Raw genomic sequence first — 22003 nt, 5'->3', positions numbered from 1 at the left:
AAGCATAAGTCTTAATAAAGAATTAGTAACCACTGTAGAAAGAAAGGTAGGTTTTAAACAGACAAATTGATATTTTATTAATGAGGTTTTATATTACAGTTATCGGAGACAACTCCATCCCAAGAAATTGTTGTGGTGAAGAGATTTAATAGATAAGATATTATTAGAAGTTATATATACAGTTAAGAAGTAAGCTAATTAAACGTTATTATTCAAGTTATTCAAGTAAGTTTTAGTTTTATTCCTAAAAATAAGCAAAATAAGTAAAATAAGTTACGGTGAAAATTTGCTCTCTAAATGAGCCTGGCAGTACCTCATTTCTAAATGTCGTACCAATTACTGATAATCTCCCTGTTCCGATGGTGAGAGTGTCTGCAGGAAGTCAGTCGCATCTCCCCGCAATCTCCCCGCGATAGTTAGTAGCGGTAGCTTTTGGAAAAAAAAATTGGAAAAAAAGTTGGCCCAAGCGGTTTTTCCGTCAAACTGTGGAGGTTTCATAACTGACTTTGAGGCATACTTATTTTCGACTAGTTTCGGGTCCTCCGATGATTCTTGACATTTTGGTGAATTAACCTTTGCTATTTCTTCTTTCAAAATTTCTATTTTTCTATTTTCATCTTCCTCAATCTCTGTTATGTTGTCTTGTGTATCTTTTCTTCTAATTCCCTGGAATTTTCTACTATCTTCTATTATTCTATCTTGTTATATAAACTTTCTTCTAAATTAAGTATTTTGTTATTAAAGCTGGCCTGTATGTCTTTAGAATTTTCTGTTATCTTGTCTTCTAAAATATTGATTAAATCCTGGGAATATTTTCCATAATCTTATCTTCTAATTTTTGGGAATTTTCACTCATTTTATCATTCAAACTGTCTTCCAATTTTTGAGAATTTTCCGTCATTTTATCTTCTAATTTTTGTAGGCACGAGTCACGGTCACCTTCCAACTCAAAGCAAAATATTTCAGGATTCTCACCTTCCTCCCTCAAAACGTCTCTATCTGGCTTGCAAAATGCTTTTCTTTCCATCTGTCTCGCATTCCCTCTCTTCCAGTATGCATTTTAATTCCGACACTTTCAGGTCTTTCAATAATTTTTTCAGAGCCATGGTCAGTCTTTTTATTTTTCTTGTCTATCACACACGCCACACTTGACACCAATTGTTACGTTTTTCGTCGGTTCCGTTTGGATAGAAAGTCACAATTTATTTAAACACAATTTATTTACACTAAGTAACAAACAATAACAATTAAAATACTAAAGAACTATATACAAACTATTTATAACTATTTATCTAGAAAGAATTTATTTTGAATTTAGCGCGGCAACTGTATGTACTCGTCTATTTATTTATGTCCTCCTCAGGCCCCAGACGTCGGCTTATATACCCACAGCTAAGCAGTTCTCGAATAATCCGTTAGACGTTAGATCATTAGGTGCCTAGAGAAGGTTTAGAATGTTCTCGTATATACTACTCCATTCCAGTGGAACTCGATTGTTCTCGAACGTTCGAATGAATCATTACGGTGTCTATTCTTTAAGGCGATATTAAGGTCATATGGGGGCGGGACATTTTAGTTAGGTTATGCCCAAGAGCAGTTAACCTAATAGGACTGCTCATTCAGCCAAAAGTGTCAGCCAGGTGCATGCGAAAATTCCTCGCTTTGTGACATCATTGTAGTCTTTGTCATGGTTATTAGTCCTTATCCGGCAACCAATAATATACACACGTGCATTGTTGGTTGCCGGATACAAAACGTTCATTATTTACTTTATTTATTTAAACACCTTATATGTATGCAGTAGAGAAAATTAACTGTATAAATCGTATTAAATACTCGGATAATGCATTTTTAAGAACAGCAGTTCCCAGCATCACCTTTTGCAGGCATTCTTTTTAGAGTACTTCCATATTTTGCTTTAAAATAATTAATAAACAATATCGTAGGCACTTAGTAAGCACTTTGCCACAATCCACAACACAAAATGAACATATTTATACACTCTATAGCTCTAGAAACGTTAAAAACACCTTTTTCACATTTAAAATTGACAAAATAATTAACTCAAAATTTCTCAGCTGTTATTTTTATAAGTTTACCATAGGCAACTAATAATACACACTATCATAACAAGGACTACAATGACGTCACAACTGTCAGCTGAAGCGCGGGAAGAGGCGAACGTACGTCCACAAAACATCCCCCTTTAGAACTTTTTCTTTAATGGCCATAAGCGGGAGTAAACGACCAACCGCCCGAACAAACACTAGAGGCGCCACCGGTCATCAAATGGTGTAAAAATTCGAAAATTTAATCATCTAATTTTGACACAAGGGGTCGCGTTTAACTTTTTCAATTTTAATTCAATATTCATTGTTTTCAAACTATATTATTAGACTTTGTTGTATTTTGTGAATGTATAAATGTTTTCTTAGTATAAATTTGCATTATAATAATTATTTAAATTATATTACATAGATATTTAAGATTCAAATATTATGACATATATGTCAGTTGCCATGTCATCTTGATAACAAAAAGTTAGTTATTGTCAAAAGTAGTTAAAATCATGTTAAAATATTAAAATTTACATGTTATAATTAGATATTTTATATTATTTCAACAACAAACACATAATAGTACAGCGTAATGTTGATATGCAGGTCCAAAACAAAATGTGCCGTTATATTTTTCAGTTTTCGTTGTCAGCCGCGGAAGTTTCAGTTATTTTAGTGTTGTCGGATATTTTTATTTGTGAAATAGAAATATTGCGTTTGGATTGCAAAACTAAAAGCGAAAGTTTTATTGCAATGTAAGTAAGCGTTTGTCCATTTTATATTTTACTTTTTTTATACCTACGACAAATATACATATTTTGAAATTTTATAAATCGTTTTATTTAAAAAATGTTAGAAAACAAGCTTGTAATCCTGTAATTGACACAATTGTTATGTAATATATTCCATTTAAATGTAATATATTACTTTACAATTAAAAAAATGTAAAAAATATATACAGGCATTAATTGAAATTTTTAGAGTGCGAACAAACACGAGAGGCGCTTTATTATTTACTTTCATTTCTTAACATGACAGATGAAGTTTTAAAGGGGGATGTTTTGTGCGTACGTCTTATAAGGATGAGCAATCCTATTAGTTTACCGTTCTTGGGTTATGCCGAGGCCACACGGGTCCGCAACAATATTAAAATTTTATTTAGGATTGATATATTTTACTTTTGAACTGTTACCACTGAATCTGTGAATATATTTTTCTTTTTTTATAACGGAATTTATTGTAACGGGATGGGTTTGCAAATGTCTAAAAGCTTGCATTATTAAAGCATTTTCAGGTGTTCCACATTGTTGTAGTTGCCACGATATATTTCGTATTTCAAAAATCCCCAAAATCAGAAATCGAGAACGGACAAATCCGGGAATCGGGGAGGCCATCATATGGGTTCCTTAGTTCGAATTCATTGATTTGAGAAATGGCTCTGGTGCACAATAGGTCCCCACGCATTTAACACTTTTTTGGGATTTTTTTGCAAAATTATCTTAAACTGAATATTTTTAAGCATAAAAATTGTTGGATGAATGTGTTTTATCTTTAAAAAGCGGCAAAAAAACGTATTTTAGGTACAGGCGACGGACAGTAAATATGTTAAATTTTCTACACGGATTCAGTAAAAACATCACATATTAGTACTTTATTACCTTATATAGACGTGGAATGATCTAATTTAAGCACAAAAATGTAACGAATCTTCTTTGTAAGCATAAAAATTAAGAAAATATATTTATTTACATCAGCTCAAGATAGCAATTTTATGACTTTTTCGATTGTATGTCATCGGTATGTCATCTATGGCCTTCGCATAGAATTTGCGACGTTGTCAATAAAATTACTTTATATGATTATCTTCTGAAATAAAGTTGTTGTGGAGGGACTTAAAACGGTAAGTTATCACTTTAGTGCAACAAAAATTGAACTGTCTAGTAGCTTATTCGTTAGTGTGGATTATTTTAAAAGCAATTTCTGAAATAAAATTTGCGGATTTTTTCAGGTTCTACGAAAATATAAGTTTTTTAATATATACTGTTTTTCGACGCGTAATCAATGAAGTTTTGTCATTAGGCTGAATTAGGTTAGCCTGGTTATTTGGAAGGTGGTAATGCATTGGTTAGCCTGGTTATTTGGAGGGTGTTAATGCAATGGTTAGCCTGGTTATTTGGAGGGTGGTAATGCATTGGTTAGCATGGTTATTTGGAGGGTGTTAATGCATTGGTTAGCCTGGTTATTTGGGGGCGTTAATGCATTGGTTAGCCTGGTTATTTGGAGGGTGGTAATGCATTGGTTAGCATGGTTATTTGGAGGGTGTTAATGCATTGGTTAGCCTGGTTATTTGGGGGTGTTAATGCATTGGTTAGGTTAGGTTAGATAGGCTGGTTATTTGGAGGGTGGTAATGCATTGGTTAGCCTGATTATTTGGAGGGTGTTAATGCATTGGTTAGCCTGGTTATTTGGAGGGTGTTAATGCATTGGTTAGCCTGGTTATTTGGGGGTGTTAATGCATTGGTTAGGTTAGGTTGGTGGGGAGTGTTTGGAAGTACGCAGATCACATCGATTTCGGAATCTTACTGAACAAATCCGGGAAAAATATATTTTTAAACAATTGTGCTAAATACTGTGTAATGATTTTATTGTCAATTTATTTTTTATAGTGTTTTTTTTTGCCTCGTTTATTATATTTTTAATTTTTCGTGTTCTTAAAGTGCGTACTAAATGTAAAAAAATGAATATAAAGTAGTAAGAACGTTTTCGTCGATTTTACACAGGGTGAGTATGGCAACACTGTGCATAACCTTGTATTTTACTGTCTTTATGAAGGTTATAATAGGGAGTTTTCGCATTGAAATGTAGTGAAAATTTGGAATTTTCAATTATTTTTTTTCGTAGAAAAAGTGTTTCATCCAACAATTTTTTTCTTTTAAACCATTCCATTAACTATGGGATCCACATTAAAAATTAAAAAAACCACGATTTCGTGGGGACCTGTTCTGCACAAGACCCTTGAGAAATAATAATTTAACAACATTCTAATATTTTGAAAGTTGTGAGGAGGAGCCCTTGCTGAAAGTATATTTCACGTAAATTAGCCAAAGTAATATCTAAAATTTCCGGTACGATAGCTTCCAAGATTTACAAATAGCGGTAGAGAGTTAAGTTTCCCTAATATAAAAGAATTTATTAGTGGCTCCCAAAATAAAACAAGAGACAGATAGCAGTATACTTTTAATAATTCTTTAGCAGCGTTGCCAACTGCTTGAACCGATTATCCCCAACAAACCTAGGGTGATTCCACACAATTCCACACATGTATTTTTAGGTCGATTTTGAAACATTGACACTAATGACAGTTGACAGTCTTGAGTAGGTATTGACCATATGACCAACGTATTAAAATTGCAATAAAAATTTTAAGATTTATTTAGGAAAAACAAACATAAAACATATATAACTAATCCTAAAAAAGTTATAAAAAATGGTAACATTATAATTTTTATTTTTTCCAAATGTTAGTGGATAACATTTCTTTATCGGGTTCAAATTTAAGAATTCCACCATTTAATTTGATACCCTGTTTAGTATGTAGTAGGGCTTCCATAGTGGAATTATCTAAATTTACCCTGGTATCGGTTTTTATGTCATTTAAAGAACTAAATATTCTTTCTACCGACGCATTAGAAAATGGAAGAATAAGTAAAAAAGATATAACCACTTTCAAATTTGGATATAAAATTTCGTTGATCGTATTTTTTAAATCAAACACTTTGACCCAATATTTTTCGGCACTTTCAATGGGTAATTGTAAACCATGTTCTGCAAAATTCAATAATGCATGGGCCTTCCACTCGCTATCGAGCTCCTGGGGGTCCACATATTCTCTTAAAATGGGAAACCTTTCCAAGACCTTATATAAGCTCTTAGTTTCAAATGATTGTGCTCTTAACGGATCTAGTATTTCTAATAAAGAAAAAACACTATCATCAAAAGGAAACCTTTTTTTAATTTCACTAACCAGTTTAATATAAAAATTGAGGCAGCTTGTATAAAATCGCAACAGGTCCTCTTTAGAAACATGATCTTTAACATTACTTAAAGATTCTGTGGCTTGTATGCCTAAATACATGTTTTCATGCTCCACAAAAGAATGTGGATTTTCATGATTAATTTGAAAAATATTTTTTGTGTTTTTCACCACTGACATCTTTATATAATTTGAACATAAAGTTTTTAAAAGGGACTCTGTTTCGGGTTTCAGCCTATGTAACAAGGGGCTTTCGGTCTGGAATAAAATATTAAAATTATTTAGAATACCAAGCACGTAGGACATAAACTCTAAATAGATACGGGTAAACTTGTTTTTGATGATAGAAAGCATATCCTCAGTTGTCCTTGAGTGATCCGTAAATACTAAATCAGTAAGATAGGCTTCTAGAGCATCAAATTGTTCTAAGAATCTATCGACGCAGCCTTGCATTGAAAGCCATCTTGTATTAGAAAGGAGTTTTATTTTGTGGAATTGAACGTTAAAAAAATTTTGAAACTCCTGAAATTTTTCTTGCCTGCATGCGCTCCTACTAAAATGAGCCCCCACGTTACGCAGAAGATCCTCTATAGACCTCGGTAAGTTAAGACAGGCTTTTGATGATGCCAAGTGAATTAAATGACAAGAGCACTTTATGCAACAAATATTTGGAAATTCAATTTTTAATCGCGATACAACCGAATTATTTTCTCCAAACATTACATTAGTAGTATCGGAGGAATATCCTACCAAGTTTGAAAACGGTATATCTTTTTTAGCGATTACATCTTTTAATGTATTGAAGAGAGTTTCTGCATCTCCATTTGGAACCTCAACCATATCAAAAAATCTAGTTTCAACTGACTCTTTAAAAAATATAATGGTAAAGGCACATTGTTTAGAAGTACTCTTGTCCGTAGTTTCATCCATAATTATGGAAAAAAAACAGCCGGGTTTCTGAAGTTCAGCACTAAGTTGTTTCTTAAATTGTTTGCCTAATGCTTCCCTCACACACGCCGCTGCTTTGGTCCTTTTTAAGTTGAGGTCTTTAGCGATTTGCGAGTCTGGAAAAATATTAGAGCATAATGGCGCAAGAGTATCCATAAGTAGAAATGGCAGGTTGTTAGAGGCAAGAAGACCACATAATTTTATTTCAGCTCGTTTAGTGGCCTCTCCTCCCCGCTTTGTCAATATATCTGTTATTTTGGAATTACCCGCAATTTGTCTAATATTGTTTTGATGCCTTTCAGTTGACTCATGTCTATATAAGTCTTTTTTATGGGCAACTAAAGACATGTTACATGCCTTGCAAAAGGCATACTCGTTTTTATTATTGGTTGTGGTTTCTAGTTTAATAAGCCAGTCTTTGAACTTTGGCTCCTGCAACCATGAATTAATAAATTTGTAATATCTTTTTGCTTCGCCAGTTTTTAATTTCTTTTTTGAAGGTTTTTTATTCTGGGATTCGCCCTAAAACACAAGTTTAGTAAAAGCCAAGTTTGTTATATTAAATGAGATTTTTTGACACCTCTAATTGAGTTGTTTTTAACGTCGATTCTACTGAGCTACATGAAGCAATCTTCTCATTGTCACTGATCTAAAAAATGTTAATTTTGTTTTATTTTGATTTTAGGATATACCTTGTTAACAGGTTTTTCAATGCAAATTAAATGTTTATAATTTTTTTAAAAGTAGGTACACCAAAACTATAAAATATAAAATACCATGTCATACCTAATAACCATATTAAACTAACCTCTACATCTATTAGATTTTGATCGTCTAATTCAGGCCTACTTGCAGTGTTTCCATTATCCTAAAAGATTGAATTTATTATACCGTATGATCGAAAAAAACGGCGTCCAGTTGGCTGCGTAATGAAGATCGATGATATTTCCCATAGAAATTTACATATAAAATGACATCGATCTTCATTTCATAGCCATCGTTGACGCTGTATTTTTTCGATCATATTGTATTATAATTGACCAATACCACTTTATTATGCAATGCTAATATTGCTAACCCATAATGCCAGGTAAAACTAACCTCCACATCCATTACATTCTGATTCTCTGCATCTAATTCAAGACTATTAATTGTTAATTTTGGCTTCTTAATTAACCAGTTATCCATGTTTAAAATGCAGAAAGGCTAAGTAAAGTATATGCCTACACCCGTTCCCTTTTTTCTACGCCGCGCCGTCACCTTATAGCAATAGAAAAATAAAACAAAAACTAGATTCACTTACTTTTCGATTGGAATAATGTAGTTTAAACTAGAATTACCTATAAATAAAGGACCTAGTAAAACACTTACCACACAATTTTTAGCTAAACACCTGTGCTAAACACGTACAACCTAGAACCTAACACCTATGGAGTGCTCCACAGGAGTGCACAGCAGGAGTGCTCCACAGACCAAGAGTGCTCTAACCTGTGGATCCCATACGTCCAAAACACCATACGTCTTTGTCTAACGTTTAAAATTTAAAATTCTTTTAGAGGGTGCATTGGGCACTGAGTTATATTTCTATCATTTATTAAGTAGTGTTATTAAAAAGAGACGAGGCGATTTCGTTATACATAGTTATAGCACGCACGGTAGATGGCAGTACATGCTATTCATACGCGGCCCGTTTCGCGCTTTTTAAACTAGAGCCGGGCGATATTTATCGATATTTTGTTTTTATCACTGATTTTAAAACTCTATTTGCTTCGCTTTACAATTTTCTTCTTTTTGAGTATTTAAGTTCCCCACAAAACGCCCACATTTGAGTATTCCCCACCAATTACACACATTCGAGGAAATTCCACACATTTTGTGGAATTCCACACAGATTGGCAACACTGTTCTTTAGTTTCGTTCATTATCAATCATGGCCTACTAATAAATATGATATTTTAATAAAAACTTTTAAATATAGCAGTAAATAGTGAAAATAAGTATAGAATGATATATATTTTTCAGATGCTTATGGCAAGCCAGACCATAAAATTTATAAATATACAGGGCATCCCATTTAAGAAAACATATCTTTAGTTCGTATCTTTCAAAAATATTTTTTTTCGTAGAATAACAGCCTACGCCACTGTATTCTTCGTAAAAAGTTCTACAATAAACAGTTTTCACATTCTCGATACCTTTAACAATAACACAGATACAGAGGATGTCCCAAATTGCAAAATTTTCAAGAAGACCCCGTAGCTCAGAAACGAAGAGGGCTATGAAAATTTTTTACTGCATCTTTAATTTGACAAAAAAAGTGGAACAGGTTTATGCAAACGGCACCCTTCTATCTTCACTAATAACGGAGATACCGTATGATTTCAACCAAAGTGGGACATCCTGTACAGGGTGGCGCCTCTCATACGACGCGGAGGTTCCAAGAAGAACGGTAGTTTAATATCGAAATGAAATTTTGCGCGCATATGTAGGTTAATTGAAGGCATTTTATAAAAATATATAGAGTTCCACAGGGTGTCCCCAAAAAGATTTTCGGATTCTAGGTAAAAAGTAAAGGTGAGTTTAATTATTAAAGAAGCATATGCCTAAAACGTAAGGATTTTGACATATTTCACATTTTGTGGAAATGAAGAATAAATTTTAAATTTCGATAACGGGTACCTAAATTGTAATTTACCCTGTATAGCCTGATATTTAATTACGATAACCAAAGCAATAACCTAACCAAATAACCTTTGCATACTATTAAACCATATTATAATTTGACCGAAAAGTTATACAGGGTGAGACAAAATTAATATTGAACATTGGTTACATTTAAAAGCAAGTTAGTCCTTTATTTTAAATAGAACGCCCAGTGTATTATTCCGGTGTTCAATGGAGAATTCATATACATATCTTCAAAATATTATTAAGGTTGCCTACCCCTCAGACAAAGGTTTTCCTAGATATTTTAATTTTGTGAGAGTAGATCTTTATTATCTGAAAAAGTCTAGGGTGGCTGTGATATAGCTTTTGTTAATCTCACAAAAATTAAAGGAAGTAGAGTAAACTACTCAACGGTAATAAAAAAATATACACGTTTAAGGCATATTTTCATTATTACAGAATTAAAACTAGATATAAACGTATAGTAACAACAATTAGCTAGATGAAATCAAATACTCAAATTGCTTCCTTTCCTGTTCACTGCATAAAATTATTAGAGAACGGCCTACTGCCAAGTCAACCGCTGCTGCGCGTATATTTAGACGTAAAGAATAGTATACGTATAAAAATATAAGAAATGCGCATGGGTTTGAATGGGCATGACGGTTTACGTGTTTGTAGTCTGTGCCGTTGTTCTCTATTCTCTTTTCAAAAGATATTTTCATTAGCGATGGGAACTATCGAATGAATTAGACCATCGAATGGTAACTGAATGAATGATTTCAACTATCGAATGGTTTTATTCGAATAAAATTCACAGATTTTGCAACATGCGCAACCATCATACGCGTATTGAAAATACCAGACACAAAAGTCGGCGGTGGTGGGCAATCACCTGTTTTTTTTTACATTTTATATTAACTTGTGACGTCTTTTGAAAGAGCTCAATAGAAATATAAAAGAACTAAACCTTGTTTGGAAAGCAATTTGACATTCGTGACGTCAGCACTCCGGCAGTCTAATGTATCGCTAATTGCCATTCGCAAATATATTCCAGATACGTATAGTGAACAAGTGAACCGTTCGCAACGTTAAATAATTTTGATATTTGATTTTTATCGTGATGGCTTTTTATAAAAGTGAAGAATTTAGTAAGGAAAATATTAATGATGGAGATGAACGTGTGCGGATTCATGAATGGTCACGATCACGGTCACGACACTATAGAAATGTGAGGTATGTAGGTATATACATAGGAATTAATGGCATTAATTTACAATAGCACCTCGAACCCACAGATTCGTAATGGAGCCAGATTAAACCAATCAGAATGAGTATGATGTTACCGTAAAAGCCCGAATATTGGTTAAACGTAGGGTTACCCACGTAGGAGCCCGAAATATACAAAAAAGGTCAGTTTAGGTTAAGTTTAGATTAGGTCTATATTTTTATATATTGCCTAACCTAACCAACTAAAACCTAATTCTAATCTAACCTAAACTCCCTCCCTCTTTTGCATATTTCGGGCTATTACCTGGGTATTCCTAGGTTTAACCAATATTCGAACTTACGGTGTAAATTTATGTATAGCCCATAAATTTAAATTCGCCGTACAAAAAATAAGTAATACTGCAGCGGCGTGCGGTCCATGGAAGCGGGGGAAGCACCGCTTCCCTAAACTTTTAAAGATAAAAAAATAAATAGTTAAACGTTAATAATACTGTTATTTTATAACAAAAGATTAATTTAATTTGTTAAAATTATTTATTTGAAACCTTACATAAACGTAGTAAGTTTAATTAGCCTTTTACTGCATAGATGCGCGCCTGGAAATCGCCGCCGGTCGCCTATCCCTCCTTCATGTAGGTATTATTGACCTCGAACGCAAACGACAAATTTAAGCCGGAAAATCGCGCACAGTTGCTAGCCACGGCAGCGATCTTTCGGCCGCCTTCCTCGACTTTTAATTTATCGTTCGCTTGCGATTTTATAGGTAATATTATAATAAATTAAATCCAAAATTCTATGATGATGTTATAGACAAATTTGCAATGGCTGATAGAAGAAACAGACCTCAAATACAAATAGGTGCCTATCGCGCGTCAAATGCTTCGGAAAATTAATTTAAAATATCGTATTTTAACTATTATAACTTTATGTGTTTTTGTTTGTTTAACAATTTTCGATTGAATTTTAATCGAACAATGGAATTGGCCTCGGAATTTTCAAAGAGAAGTTTTTTAAGAAAATGTAAAAGTAATGTCTCGAACTAGGGTTTTTACCGATTCGCTTCCCCGCCTATAATTGTCACCGCACGCCGCGCCGTTACTGTAGATAAAAATAAATTAAATTATAGTTCCACGATAATTTAGTTTGCAGCTTCTTTTCATCATACCCTTAATCATCACCACCACTACTCATAGTATATATATGTACCTATGTATTTTTAAACATCATTATGAGATTTAAGTATACATAGGTGCCCATAATATGAGTAGCGGTATTGACGGTTTTTTGTTATGATGAAAATGTTGTGTGATACGAAAAAGCAACAAAATATATTATCGATTGTAGCAACTATACCTAGTTTACATTTAGTATGTCCAATTAATATAAAACATTATACCTATGCATGATTTTAAAAATTTGCTAGCATTATATTTTGATAGTTGAGTTTTTGAAATTATTTGTTAGCTTCTTAAACAAAACAGACCCATAATAATTCAAATCTTTATCATCCAAGACTTCCAAGAATTATAAAGTAATCTCACGTCAAAATTTTTTAAAATTATTGCATGCCTAAAATGTTTGCAAAGTTAACAAAAATATTTCTTTGAATACTTTGCAATTAATATATTTGGTCCAAGTTATCAGTTCTGCATCATATCCGAAATTCAGATTGTGTGTGACACAACGAAGAGTCAACGTGCAACGTGAACGACAAGAAAAATGGCAAGTAAAAAAAATTGTAAAGTCTTAATTACTAATTACACAGTCCTTCCCTTGAGTTCTCCTGCCTAAAATCTATATTGCCTTCCCTAAGATTTTAAATATAAATGATTGAAACTCATACAAGTTTACTGCAATTTAAACTTAAGATAATTATTTAATTATTAAATCCATAATTATATTAAAATATAACACTTACGAAGTTACTAAATATTAACTATTTCTACTTAATCATTTAATAATTCTGATAAAAACACGCCTGATTATTAATTTTAGAAATCATACGGGCTATAATCATTAATATGACTATATTAACAATACTTAAATCAAAATTTATTTGAAGGAATGCTACTGTATTACAACAATTGTAAAACAAGTATGTAATAATAACTCGGAATAATTATTAAAAACTACTCATCGCGTTATAGATGTCGGTGTCTTGTCTCTATTATTTTATTAGCCGTTTAGCTATAATTTGATTTCAGATAATGCAGATTTTAATGTACCATGTTTTATTGGAATTATTATTTTTAGCATATTTTGTATACCCTATGAAGTGATTTTAAGTGCTCCTGTCCATTTTTCAATTATTAAAGTGTCTATTTAGATACAATTAAAATTAATTAATTGGTGTATAGTATTTGTATTATGGGTTTGTTCATTTTTTATGAAATGTATTTTTTCCTGTTAAAATAAACAGCTTACTAAATCACTAGCTAGCCATTTTTAAATACAGGGTGTTAATTAAATATCTGGCCAAACTTCAGGAGGTGATTCTTTGAGTGTTTTTAAGGTAAAAAGTTCATATAAACATGTGTCCGGAAATGTATAATTTTAAAGATACAGGGGCGTCAAGGTGTTCTCTAATAGACCTTTTTTATTAATATCTCAAAGATCCGTTGGCCGATTTTGTTGAAATTTCGCCGTGTTGTGAGCCTAAATTTTATCAAAATATATCAGCAGATCCCATGAGACCCGAGTTATTATATGTTTTGTAACTTAATAATTTAATTAATTATTCCCCTTAATGCATCGATTGTGCGCATTATCTTACGCGCCAAAAAAAATATTGCATTAGTTTAAATTTATTATTTATGTTATTCCGCTCTTTAACGTATAATTTGCCTCTTGCTTCTCATACGGAAAAAGTTAGATTAAAATAGCCCAACTGTACCTAACAACCCATGCCTTGACGCATATTCTTTTTTATAATAATATCGGCTTCGATAAGACCTCATTTCGGCCCTCGAACGTCCTTGCTCTATTCGATGATCAACGCTGGCTAAACTATCGACTTACGTGTTGACAAGTTGATTAGGCAGGTTATTGAACTCCATGTCGCCTCTAGCATATCGTTTTTTCAAAGACGGGTCCCATATAAACGCGGCCAGAAGTATTTTCAATACTAAAATCATTCATTCATTTGTATACTAAAGCATATGTGACAACCTCGCCGTGCGACTAAATGGTTACCTATCGTTGAGCCATGACTATCGAATGCTTTTGATAAATGAAATTTAGTATTCGTTTGATTTTTGTGTGCCGTCAGTGCATTCATCAAACCCTAATAGAATTTTGAAGAAACATGAATACCCCCTTGAATATCGGAATAATATACTGGGTGTTTCATTTAAAATAAAAGAGTAACTAGCTTTTAGAGGTGACCGATGTTCAATATTAATTTTGTCTCACCCTGTATAACTTTTTGTGCCAAGTTTTAATTTAATTTAAAGTACAATAGTTATTTTAACTACATATTAGGCTATACCGGGTAAATTCCAATGTAGGTAGCTTTTATTGAAATTTAAAAATTGTGTTTCATTTTTAGACAATGTTAAATAAGCCAAAAAACTTACATTTTAGTCATATACTTCTCTAATAAAACTCACCTTTATTTTTCTACTAGAATCCAAAAATCAATTAATATATAGGGTGTTCTATTACAAAAAACAAAACTTTAATGTATAACTTTTTTTGGGGACACTGTAGAAGTCTCTATTTTTTAAAAAGTGCTCTAAATTAACCAACATAATATGCTCACAAAATTTCATTTCAATACAAACTATCGTTCTCCTTGGAGCCTCCTCATATGAAAGGCGCCACCCTGTATGGGGTATCAAAAAATGCTGATCTTGCATAAAAATTTTGTTATTTCAGATGCAACACACAAAACACAAAATTTCTTTTTGTTTATATTTTCTGATTGATTTGATGGATTTATTGATTTATTTTCCCTATTAAAAATAATAAAAGTTTTATGAAAATTTATTTGAGACAATTTTATTAGTTGGATTTTGAATTTTGACTGTCGCGAAACCATTCTCAGAGTTAGTAAGTGTAGATGGAATTACAAGATTACTTAAATTGGTTTTATTAATAATTATATCGCCCCGTGTACCAAAAACTTCTCTGTTCATAAAATGTCTTTGCGGGGGTAGTTGTCGGGGTTGAGGCAGATTAATAGGTTGAGAAGGCCAGGTTTGAAAACGAGTATGGCTTCCCGAATTATTAAAATATTGATTGTTACGTGTATTAAAATTTGGAATATTGAAAATTATTAAAATTTGATCTGCCGAAAAGAGAATTGTTTCGATTTGGATTAGCTTGATTAAAATTATTTTGTTGATAAGGATTAGTCTTAAAGTTATTTCCGAAATTAAAATTTGATTGATTTATTGATTTGGAAATCCTGAGAAATTTTGTATATTGGAAAAAATATTTTGTTTATTTAGCGAACTAAAATTATTTTGATTTTGAGAGTTATTTAAGTTTCCATAAAATTTCTCAAAATTCTCAAATTCTACAACATATGCCATAGCATCTTCGAGTGAATTTAGTTGTTTATGATGCATGTTATTTTTAAGAGTTCCCGTGCATCCAGCAATGAAAGTATTCAATGCAGTTTTATCGTAATATTTAATATGACCTTTTATATACAGGGTTGTTCACCACATACGACACGGAGTATTGTAGCTAAAGGATGAGATTTTTACAAATTGTAAGTTTGGGGTTCGTTGAAGGACTATTAGAGCTACAATTTAAAAATATTTTTACAAGATACAGAGTGTCCCAAATAAATAAAGAATATCAAAGTTGTATTTTTTTAAATGGAACACCCTGTATATTATTACATTTTTAGTTTCTACGATTAAAATAAAGGTAAATTTGATTAAGATTTATTATACTTAAACCTTACCGTTTTTGAAATATTTCAATTTTGTGAAATTGCAGTAAAATTTTAAAGCTCATTTCTCCAAGGGTATCAATATTTTTAATACATATATTTAATGAAGTTTATTTATTGATCAGTTGTTGTGTTGCAATAAAATAATACTGCCTATACAGAGTGTCTAGTAATTTATTTTAAATAATTATTAACTTCAACGGCAATAACTTTTTAATTTAAATAGAATGCCTGTATATTTTAGGAGAATCAGATGCACAATTAAATTGTCTATCAAATTGTATTTTACCATTTTTTACCTATCCCTTCAAGTTTTCGTAGAAAATGCATTTTCTTATAATTTAGACCTCATTTATCAATATATCCATGGAATACTGACATTTTAGATTGTTTTTAAAGCAACAAATGTACAAAATGTACAGACTAGTAATATTATCGTTTTTAGCGAAACGATGATATTACTAGCCCATTTGTATGCAAAAAGAAAACTATTTAAATCTTTATAAAAGAGTATACCATTAATTAAATATAACACCATTATTTCCGCCCATAATTAAGTATGTCATTAATTAGTAAATTAATGACATACTTAATTGTGTTCGTTAATAAATTATTATAAATAAATGTGGATTTTTGAGTCAGAAATCAATATAATAATAAGTTATCAAATTAAAGTCTTTGTTGTTATAAATAAGCATTTATTAAAAAATGAGATATCATTTTTAAGGTGTTACTTTTTATCACACTGTCTAATGCCCATACAAAATTCAGTATTTTAGTATTTGGAGCAATTATTATTAATCAACGCAAACACTCAGTTAATGTAGTTTGAATACTGGAATCATATTAATTGGACCTCTTTAACAAATATTTAAACAGTTTTTTTTTATTTTTTAATGAAATAAACGAATTATATCGACAATATTAGTATCTGTACTCTTTAAAAATTTGGTACATCTTTAAAATAATCTAAAATGTCAATAGTCCATGGGTATATTGATAAATAAGTTCTACATTACAAGAAAATGCATTTTCTACGGAAACTTAAAGAGATAGGTAAAAATGGTATAATTTAATTTGATAGATTAAATTGTGCATCTGATTCTCGTAAAATATACAGGGTGTTCCATTTTAGATTAAACAAGTTAGTGCCGTTTGAAGCTAATAATTATTTCAAATAAATTTTAGACACTCTGTATGCAAGGTAGTATTATTTTCATTCTATTATTGCAAACACAATAACTGATCAGTAACAAACTTCAGTAAATATTTAGTATTAACTAAATTTTTAATGCAATTTCACAAAATTGAAAATATTTCAAAAACGGTAAGGTTTAAGTATAATAAATCTTAATCAAGTTTACCTTTATTTTAATCGTAGAAACAAAATGTAATAATACAGGGTGTTCCCATTTAAAAAAAAATACAACTTTGATATTTTTTACTTATTTGGAACACTCTGTATCTTGTAAAATTATTTTTAAATTGTACCTCTAATAGTCCCTCATCGGACCCAAAACTTACAATTTGTAAAATCTCATCGTTTAGCTACAATATCTGTGTCGTATGTGGTGACTAACCCTGTATATTACATATTATATATATACATATATCTATATATATATATATATATATATATATATATATATATATATATATATATATATATATATATATATATATATATATATATATATATATATATATATATATATATATATATATATATATATATATATATATATATATATATATATATATATATATATTTTTTGTTCTTGTGTTAAATTTAAATCGTTACTAATGCGTTGTGCTACGTTACTTCTCAACAACTGTAACCTAGTGCCGAAATTAATTAGTTAGTTTTCTTGTTTGTCAGTTTAGCAGGTTTTTGCGTTAGGTATCGTGCCTTACTTTAACTGTCTAAAATAAGTGTTTTATACGTTGACCGCAGAGCGATTAAGGTGTCGCCACCATACAGCACTTGAGACGTAAGGGGAAATATAATCAGCCTTGTCACGAATTTCCCCATTAGGTTGCGCATCTTCCCAATTCTTTCAATCAACGCATTATGTATGTACCTTTAAAAAATTTCGTTATAGCCGAAACAGCCCTAATTATGCCCCACTAGCAAAACCGGTGATTAAAACTATGCTCGCTTCCATAGTTGAACTCATTTAAAAAGTTTTTTTAGCTGGTATAATAGATTATAATACAAGTTAGACCTTCTGAAAATATAAAAATATTTTTTACTTTTTTATTTTTAGAATTTTCATAAATTATACTTCCTAACACTTTTAGAATAACTATATAATAAATTTTTCATATACTCGCTATTTAAACTTGTGTATTTGTATATATTAATTGTTTATGATATTCTCCGATGGTGGCAGCACCGGCGGAGAATGCACCACGCCTATAGCAAAATAAAACACTAATTCACCACAATACACCAAAACACTTTACTTTTGCGCGTGTCGCCAATGAGCTAATTTAATTAGCTATCATGGTTAGCTAAACGCTCCTTCAGTGCAAAAGTAATGTGTTTTTTAACACCTCTGAAAGTTTCTGTTTCTTTTTGCCATTAGGGAATACCGCGAGATGCCATAAAGCAAGTCAGCGAAAATATTTGCTGGAAGATAGCTGTTGTGTTCTCTCCAGCTGTTGACCATCTCTAAACTCTGTTGAATGTAAACGAACTCCCAACTTTTAGACGAACTGACTTTATAAATGCGCACATTAATTTCATAGGGTTGAATATTTTGAACCTCAACTGTACTGTAAAGTTTATAAATCCAACTTTAAGCTCTCATATTTTTAAAATACTAAGAAATTTTCTTTCCATATTTTAACAGTGCAATTATTATAACTAGTGTCCTAAAACGTTTAAAAACATACAAATAAAATATGATGGAACAAGTATATTACCCTTCTTTGTAGCTTAATGAAATAAATTGTCTATTCTCTAGACAAGTGTCTATTTGTAACCTGTCACAATTCGTTTTCGATGCTCCTGCGCCTGCCTTATGTGAAAGCAACATCGTATTAAAAGACAATCACGAAAAAAGGTTGAACCTAAAGCCAACCAAAACTCAGGGCCTATTTTACCATGAGGCCCATGGTCTGGGGGACCCGTTAAAGGTTGTAAAATATTCATAATTTCTTGAATTTTTGAAAGAGGGCCCGAATTTTTGCTTGGGCCTTAGGGCCCGACCAGATGAATAATAGACCGTGCCAAAACTCATTCATACGACTAATTGCTTTGTTGCTCAGCATCTGCAATTCGTTTTCGGCAAAAAATTTGCCGCTATTTTAGTTACAAGAATTGAATTTTGATTCCTTTGGTTTCAACCTTTTTATCGTGATTGAGTTTTTTAATATGATTTTGCCCCGACAAGGCTCGACCCAAGCATCGAAGACGAATTGTGACGGGGTACAAATAGAATTTAGCATTCTCTTACATCTAAAAATATATATACATTTTATATTTTACTCTACCTGTCACCTCCACCATCCATTAATACAGTTACAAATTTACTGTAAAATGTAAGAACCTCCAAGTAAAAAACCGGCCCGCTTTGTGGTTAATTTATTAAATTTTCTCGTTTGACTATATTCTAAACTATTTTGTTATGGGCAGTAGTATTTTTACAGGTTGTAGTTGTCTCTGTACTCTGTACACTGTTATCTGTTAATGGTTACTACTATTCTGTGATGGTTACTAATATTCGTCCAGACGAGGTTATGTTTTATGTTCATTTGTAATTCGGTTACCACAGATATAATTTAAAATACTACTAATTTTTATCTCGATTATATCGAAAAAGATAATCGAATTAGTTAGTTTTAATGGTAATGGTGTGGATCCATGATACAAAGAATACAAGGTATGATATTGCGCAGGTTGGTCACTACGTCACAGGTGATAAACGGCACCATTGGTCGGCAAGCTCCGCGCGCCAATTTCAAATTGTCACACAGATGACATAATAAATGTGAAAATAATTTTTCAAATGTCAAATTCAATGATTTGACATAACTTTTGGGGTTATGTCCTAATTCTTCCCTATTTTAGGTCTATTTTTATTACTGGCAATTGGACAATATGAATATTTTTTTGTATGGCGTATGACGTCACAGGTGGTATGCGCAAACTTAACGAAATTGGAGCCGCTATCGATCATACCTTGTTTTCTTTGTACCATGGTGTGGATCCGGTGGCTGACCTTGAAACGAGTTTTTGCTGCATATAGTCACAGACACTACGCATGCGCACATCTTCAATGTTGCCAGATTGCGAGTTATTTTGGAATTATTTTCAGTAGAAAACAAATATGTGCTTTTCAGTGTTTTTTTGTCAATATATACCGTATGATCGAAAAAACGGCGTCCAGTTGTCTGGGAAATGACGATTGAGGACATTTCCATAAAATGACAGCGATCTTCATTTCACAGTCATTGCTGACGCTATTTTTTTTTCAATCATAGTACGCGGTATATTATTTTAATATTTCGCACAACACGTGAACGCTTATTATGTATTTTCAGTCAAAAAAATTATATAGAAATAAACCTCTATATTCCTATCTAGATTATTATGCTACGTTTAAAAAGTGCTTTATTAAAAATTCGGGAAATTAAAAGGGATGTGTCCAAGTTTTTTCTTTTTTTTTAACTTTTAAATGCTGTAGCTCCATGTTCATAATAGATTTTTTTTTAACATTCCATCAAAACTACGGAGGCCTTAAAAGGCCTTTTAGCCTCCGTAATTAAAATTGTAGAATCAGCTTCAGCAACATTAACAGTTACCTTGTTTAATTCAGCTTATACATATATTGCATTAATTTTTCTGCTACATTAAGATTTCTCTATTCTTACACCTAATTTATGTGATTTTCTTAGCATATATATTTATAAACCATATTTTTCCTAATGGAAGGATGAATAGGATATGCAAAATTAAGATATTTTAACATTTATTTTCCAGACCAAGCATAATATAGTATTAAGATGAAGACATAACAAATATTATAAGAAAGATCTTAATATAAATCACAAACTAAGTCTTAATTTAGTCTTGTATTTCTATTATTATTATTTTTCTTATAAAACTAATAAGATCAAAACTCAACCTTCACCATATTGTCAAGATTTGGCATTATAGGAAACAAGAAATTACAGTAAATTAAGAAAAGAATAACAAAGCACACGATATTAAATACTGTAATGTATTCTACGATACAAACCATCTCCCTTCTAAAGAGAAAAAGATAAAACATAAAGCTTATTTTAGTCTTATCAACACACTCTTCGATAAAATCCACTAACTTGATATTTTTAAGAAATTATGATACAAACATTAATTATAATCCATGATTATAATTTATAATCAAAGTATATTATATTAGTAACATTATATAATAGGTAAAATGTTACCTCTATCTCCGATTGACGTTTATTGTTCTATAATAAGACCCGTCATGGATGCGTCATGGTAGTACTTCAAAACATCAATACATATAATCAAAAATATTGTTGCCTGTAAATAACTAGAAATTAAATAACTTGAAAGAAATAAAATAATTCTAATAAGTTTAAAACCATTAAGAAAATATCCGTAAATGATAAATTTTAATTCTAATGTAAATATATAAATAAATGTTATTATTATTACAATTTTATATATTATAATACTTTCATTTTACAATCTTCATTATCCTTCTTACCTTAATTTTGGATATCAAGATAAATCTGAAATTATAAAGTTAATTATAGAATTTGTATTATTATTGAAAAACACGCAAAAAAAATTTTCAACTGCAAATAATTCGAAAATAAACCGCAATTTGGCAACATCGACGATGTGCGCTTGCGTAGTATCGATGATCAAAAGCAGCAAATATGGGCTTCAAGGTCAGCCACCGGATCCACACCTTTACCGTTTTAATTTACTATCGAATTAGTCGTATTATTTAATTCGAATTTTTCCAACATTAATCCTTATCTCTATAGTATCCTTGCTTATGGTTCATGTTCATGTCATGTGATGTCATGTCATGTCACAAGTCACAAATCACAAATCACAAAATATTCACTGTTATGCAGTGATCCCACTTCTACCGATTTTTCGGTAGATCTACCGATTTGGCAATCTATGTACCGATC

At 31.4% G+C, this 22003-nt stretch overlaps 2 protein-coding genes across 5 annotated transcripts in view; both read right to left on the bottom strand.

Annotated features, from left to right (window-relative positions):
• LOC115879643 (transmembrane protein 11, mitochondrial) overlaps positions 1 to 19636 on the bottom strand; it is an 86918-nt gene extending 67282 nt beyond the window's left edge. Inside the window, exon 1 of the mRNA XM_030896540.1 lies at positions 19337 to 19636. Coding sequence (XP_030752400.1) covers positions 19337 to 19356 — 20 coding nt within the window. The 5' untranslated portion in view covers positions 19357 to 19636. The remainder of the gene's footprint in view (positions 1 to 19336) is intronic.
• LOC115879642 lies at positions 5474 to 8734 on the bottom strand. Of its 4 annotated transcripts, XM_030896536.1 has the most exons (5): positions 8410 to 8734; positions 8140 to 8298; positions 7847 to 7906; positions 7619 to 7687; positions 5474 to 7560 (listed from the first exon to the last, which is right to left on the bottom strand). In XM_030896536.1, the coding sequence occupies exons 2-5, from the start codon at positions 8224 to 8226 to the stop codon at positions 5563 to 5565; spliced, it is 2214 nt and encodes a 737-aa protein (XP_030752396.1). In that variant the 5' UTR covers positions 8227 to 8298; positions 8410 to 8734; the 3' UTR covers positions 5474 to 5562. The 4 variants fall into 4 exon arrangements, with proteins under 4 accessions (XP_030752396.1, XP_030752398.1, XP_030752399.1 ...); XM_030896538.1 differs by lacking the exon at positions 8140 to 8298; XM_030896539.1 differs by lacking the exons at positions 7847 to 7906; positions 8140 to 8298.
• Positions 19637 to 22003: the final 2367 nt, after the last annotated feature.

The sequence above is a fragment of the Sitophilus oryzae genome, unplaced genomic scaffold (assembly GCF_002938485.1).
Source record: "Sitophilus oryzae breed Bouriz unplaced genomic scaffold, Soryzae_2.0 scaffold_1582_pilon_pilon, whole genome shotgun sequence".
In the NCBI taxonomy this organism is placed as follows: domain Eukaryota; kingdom Metazoa; phylum Arthropoda; class Insecta; order Coleoptera; family Curculionidae; genus Sitophilus; species Sitophilus oryzae.
The sequence above is the reverse complement of the archived record's forward strand: the minus strand, read 5'-3'. Positions and strand labels throughout refer to the sequence as shown.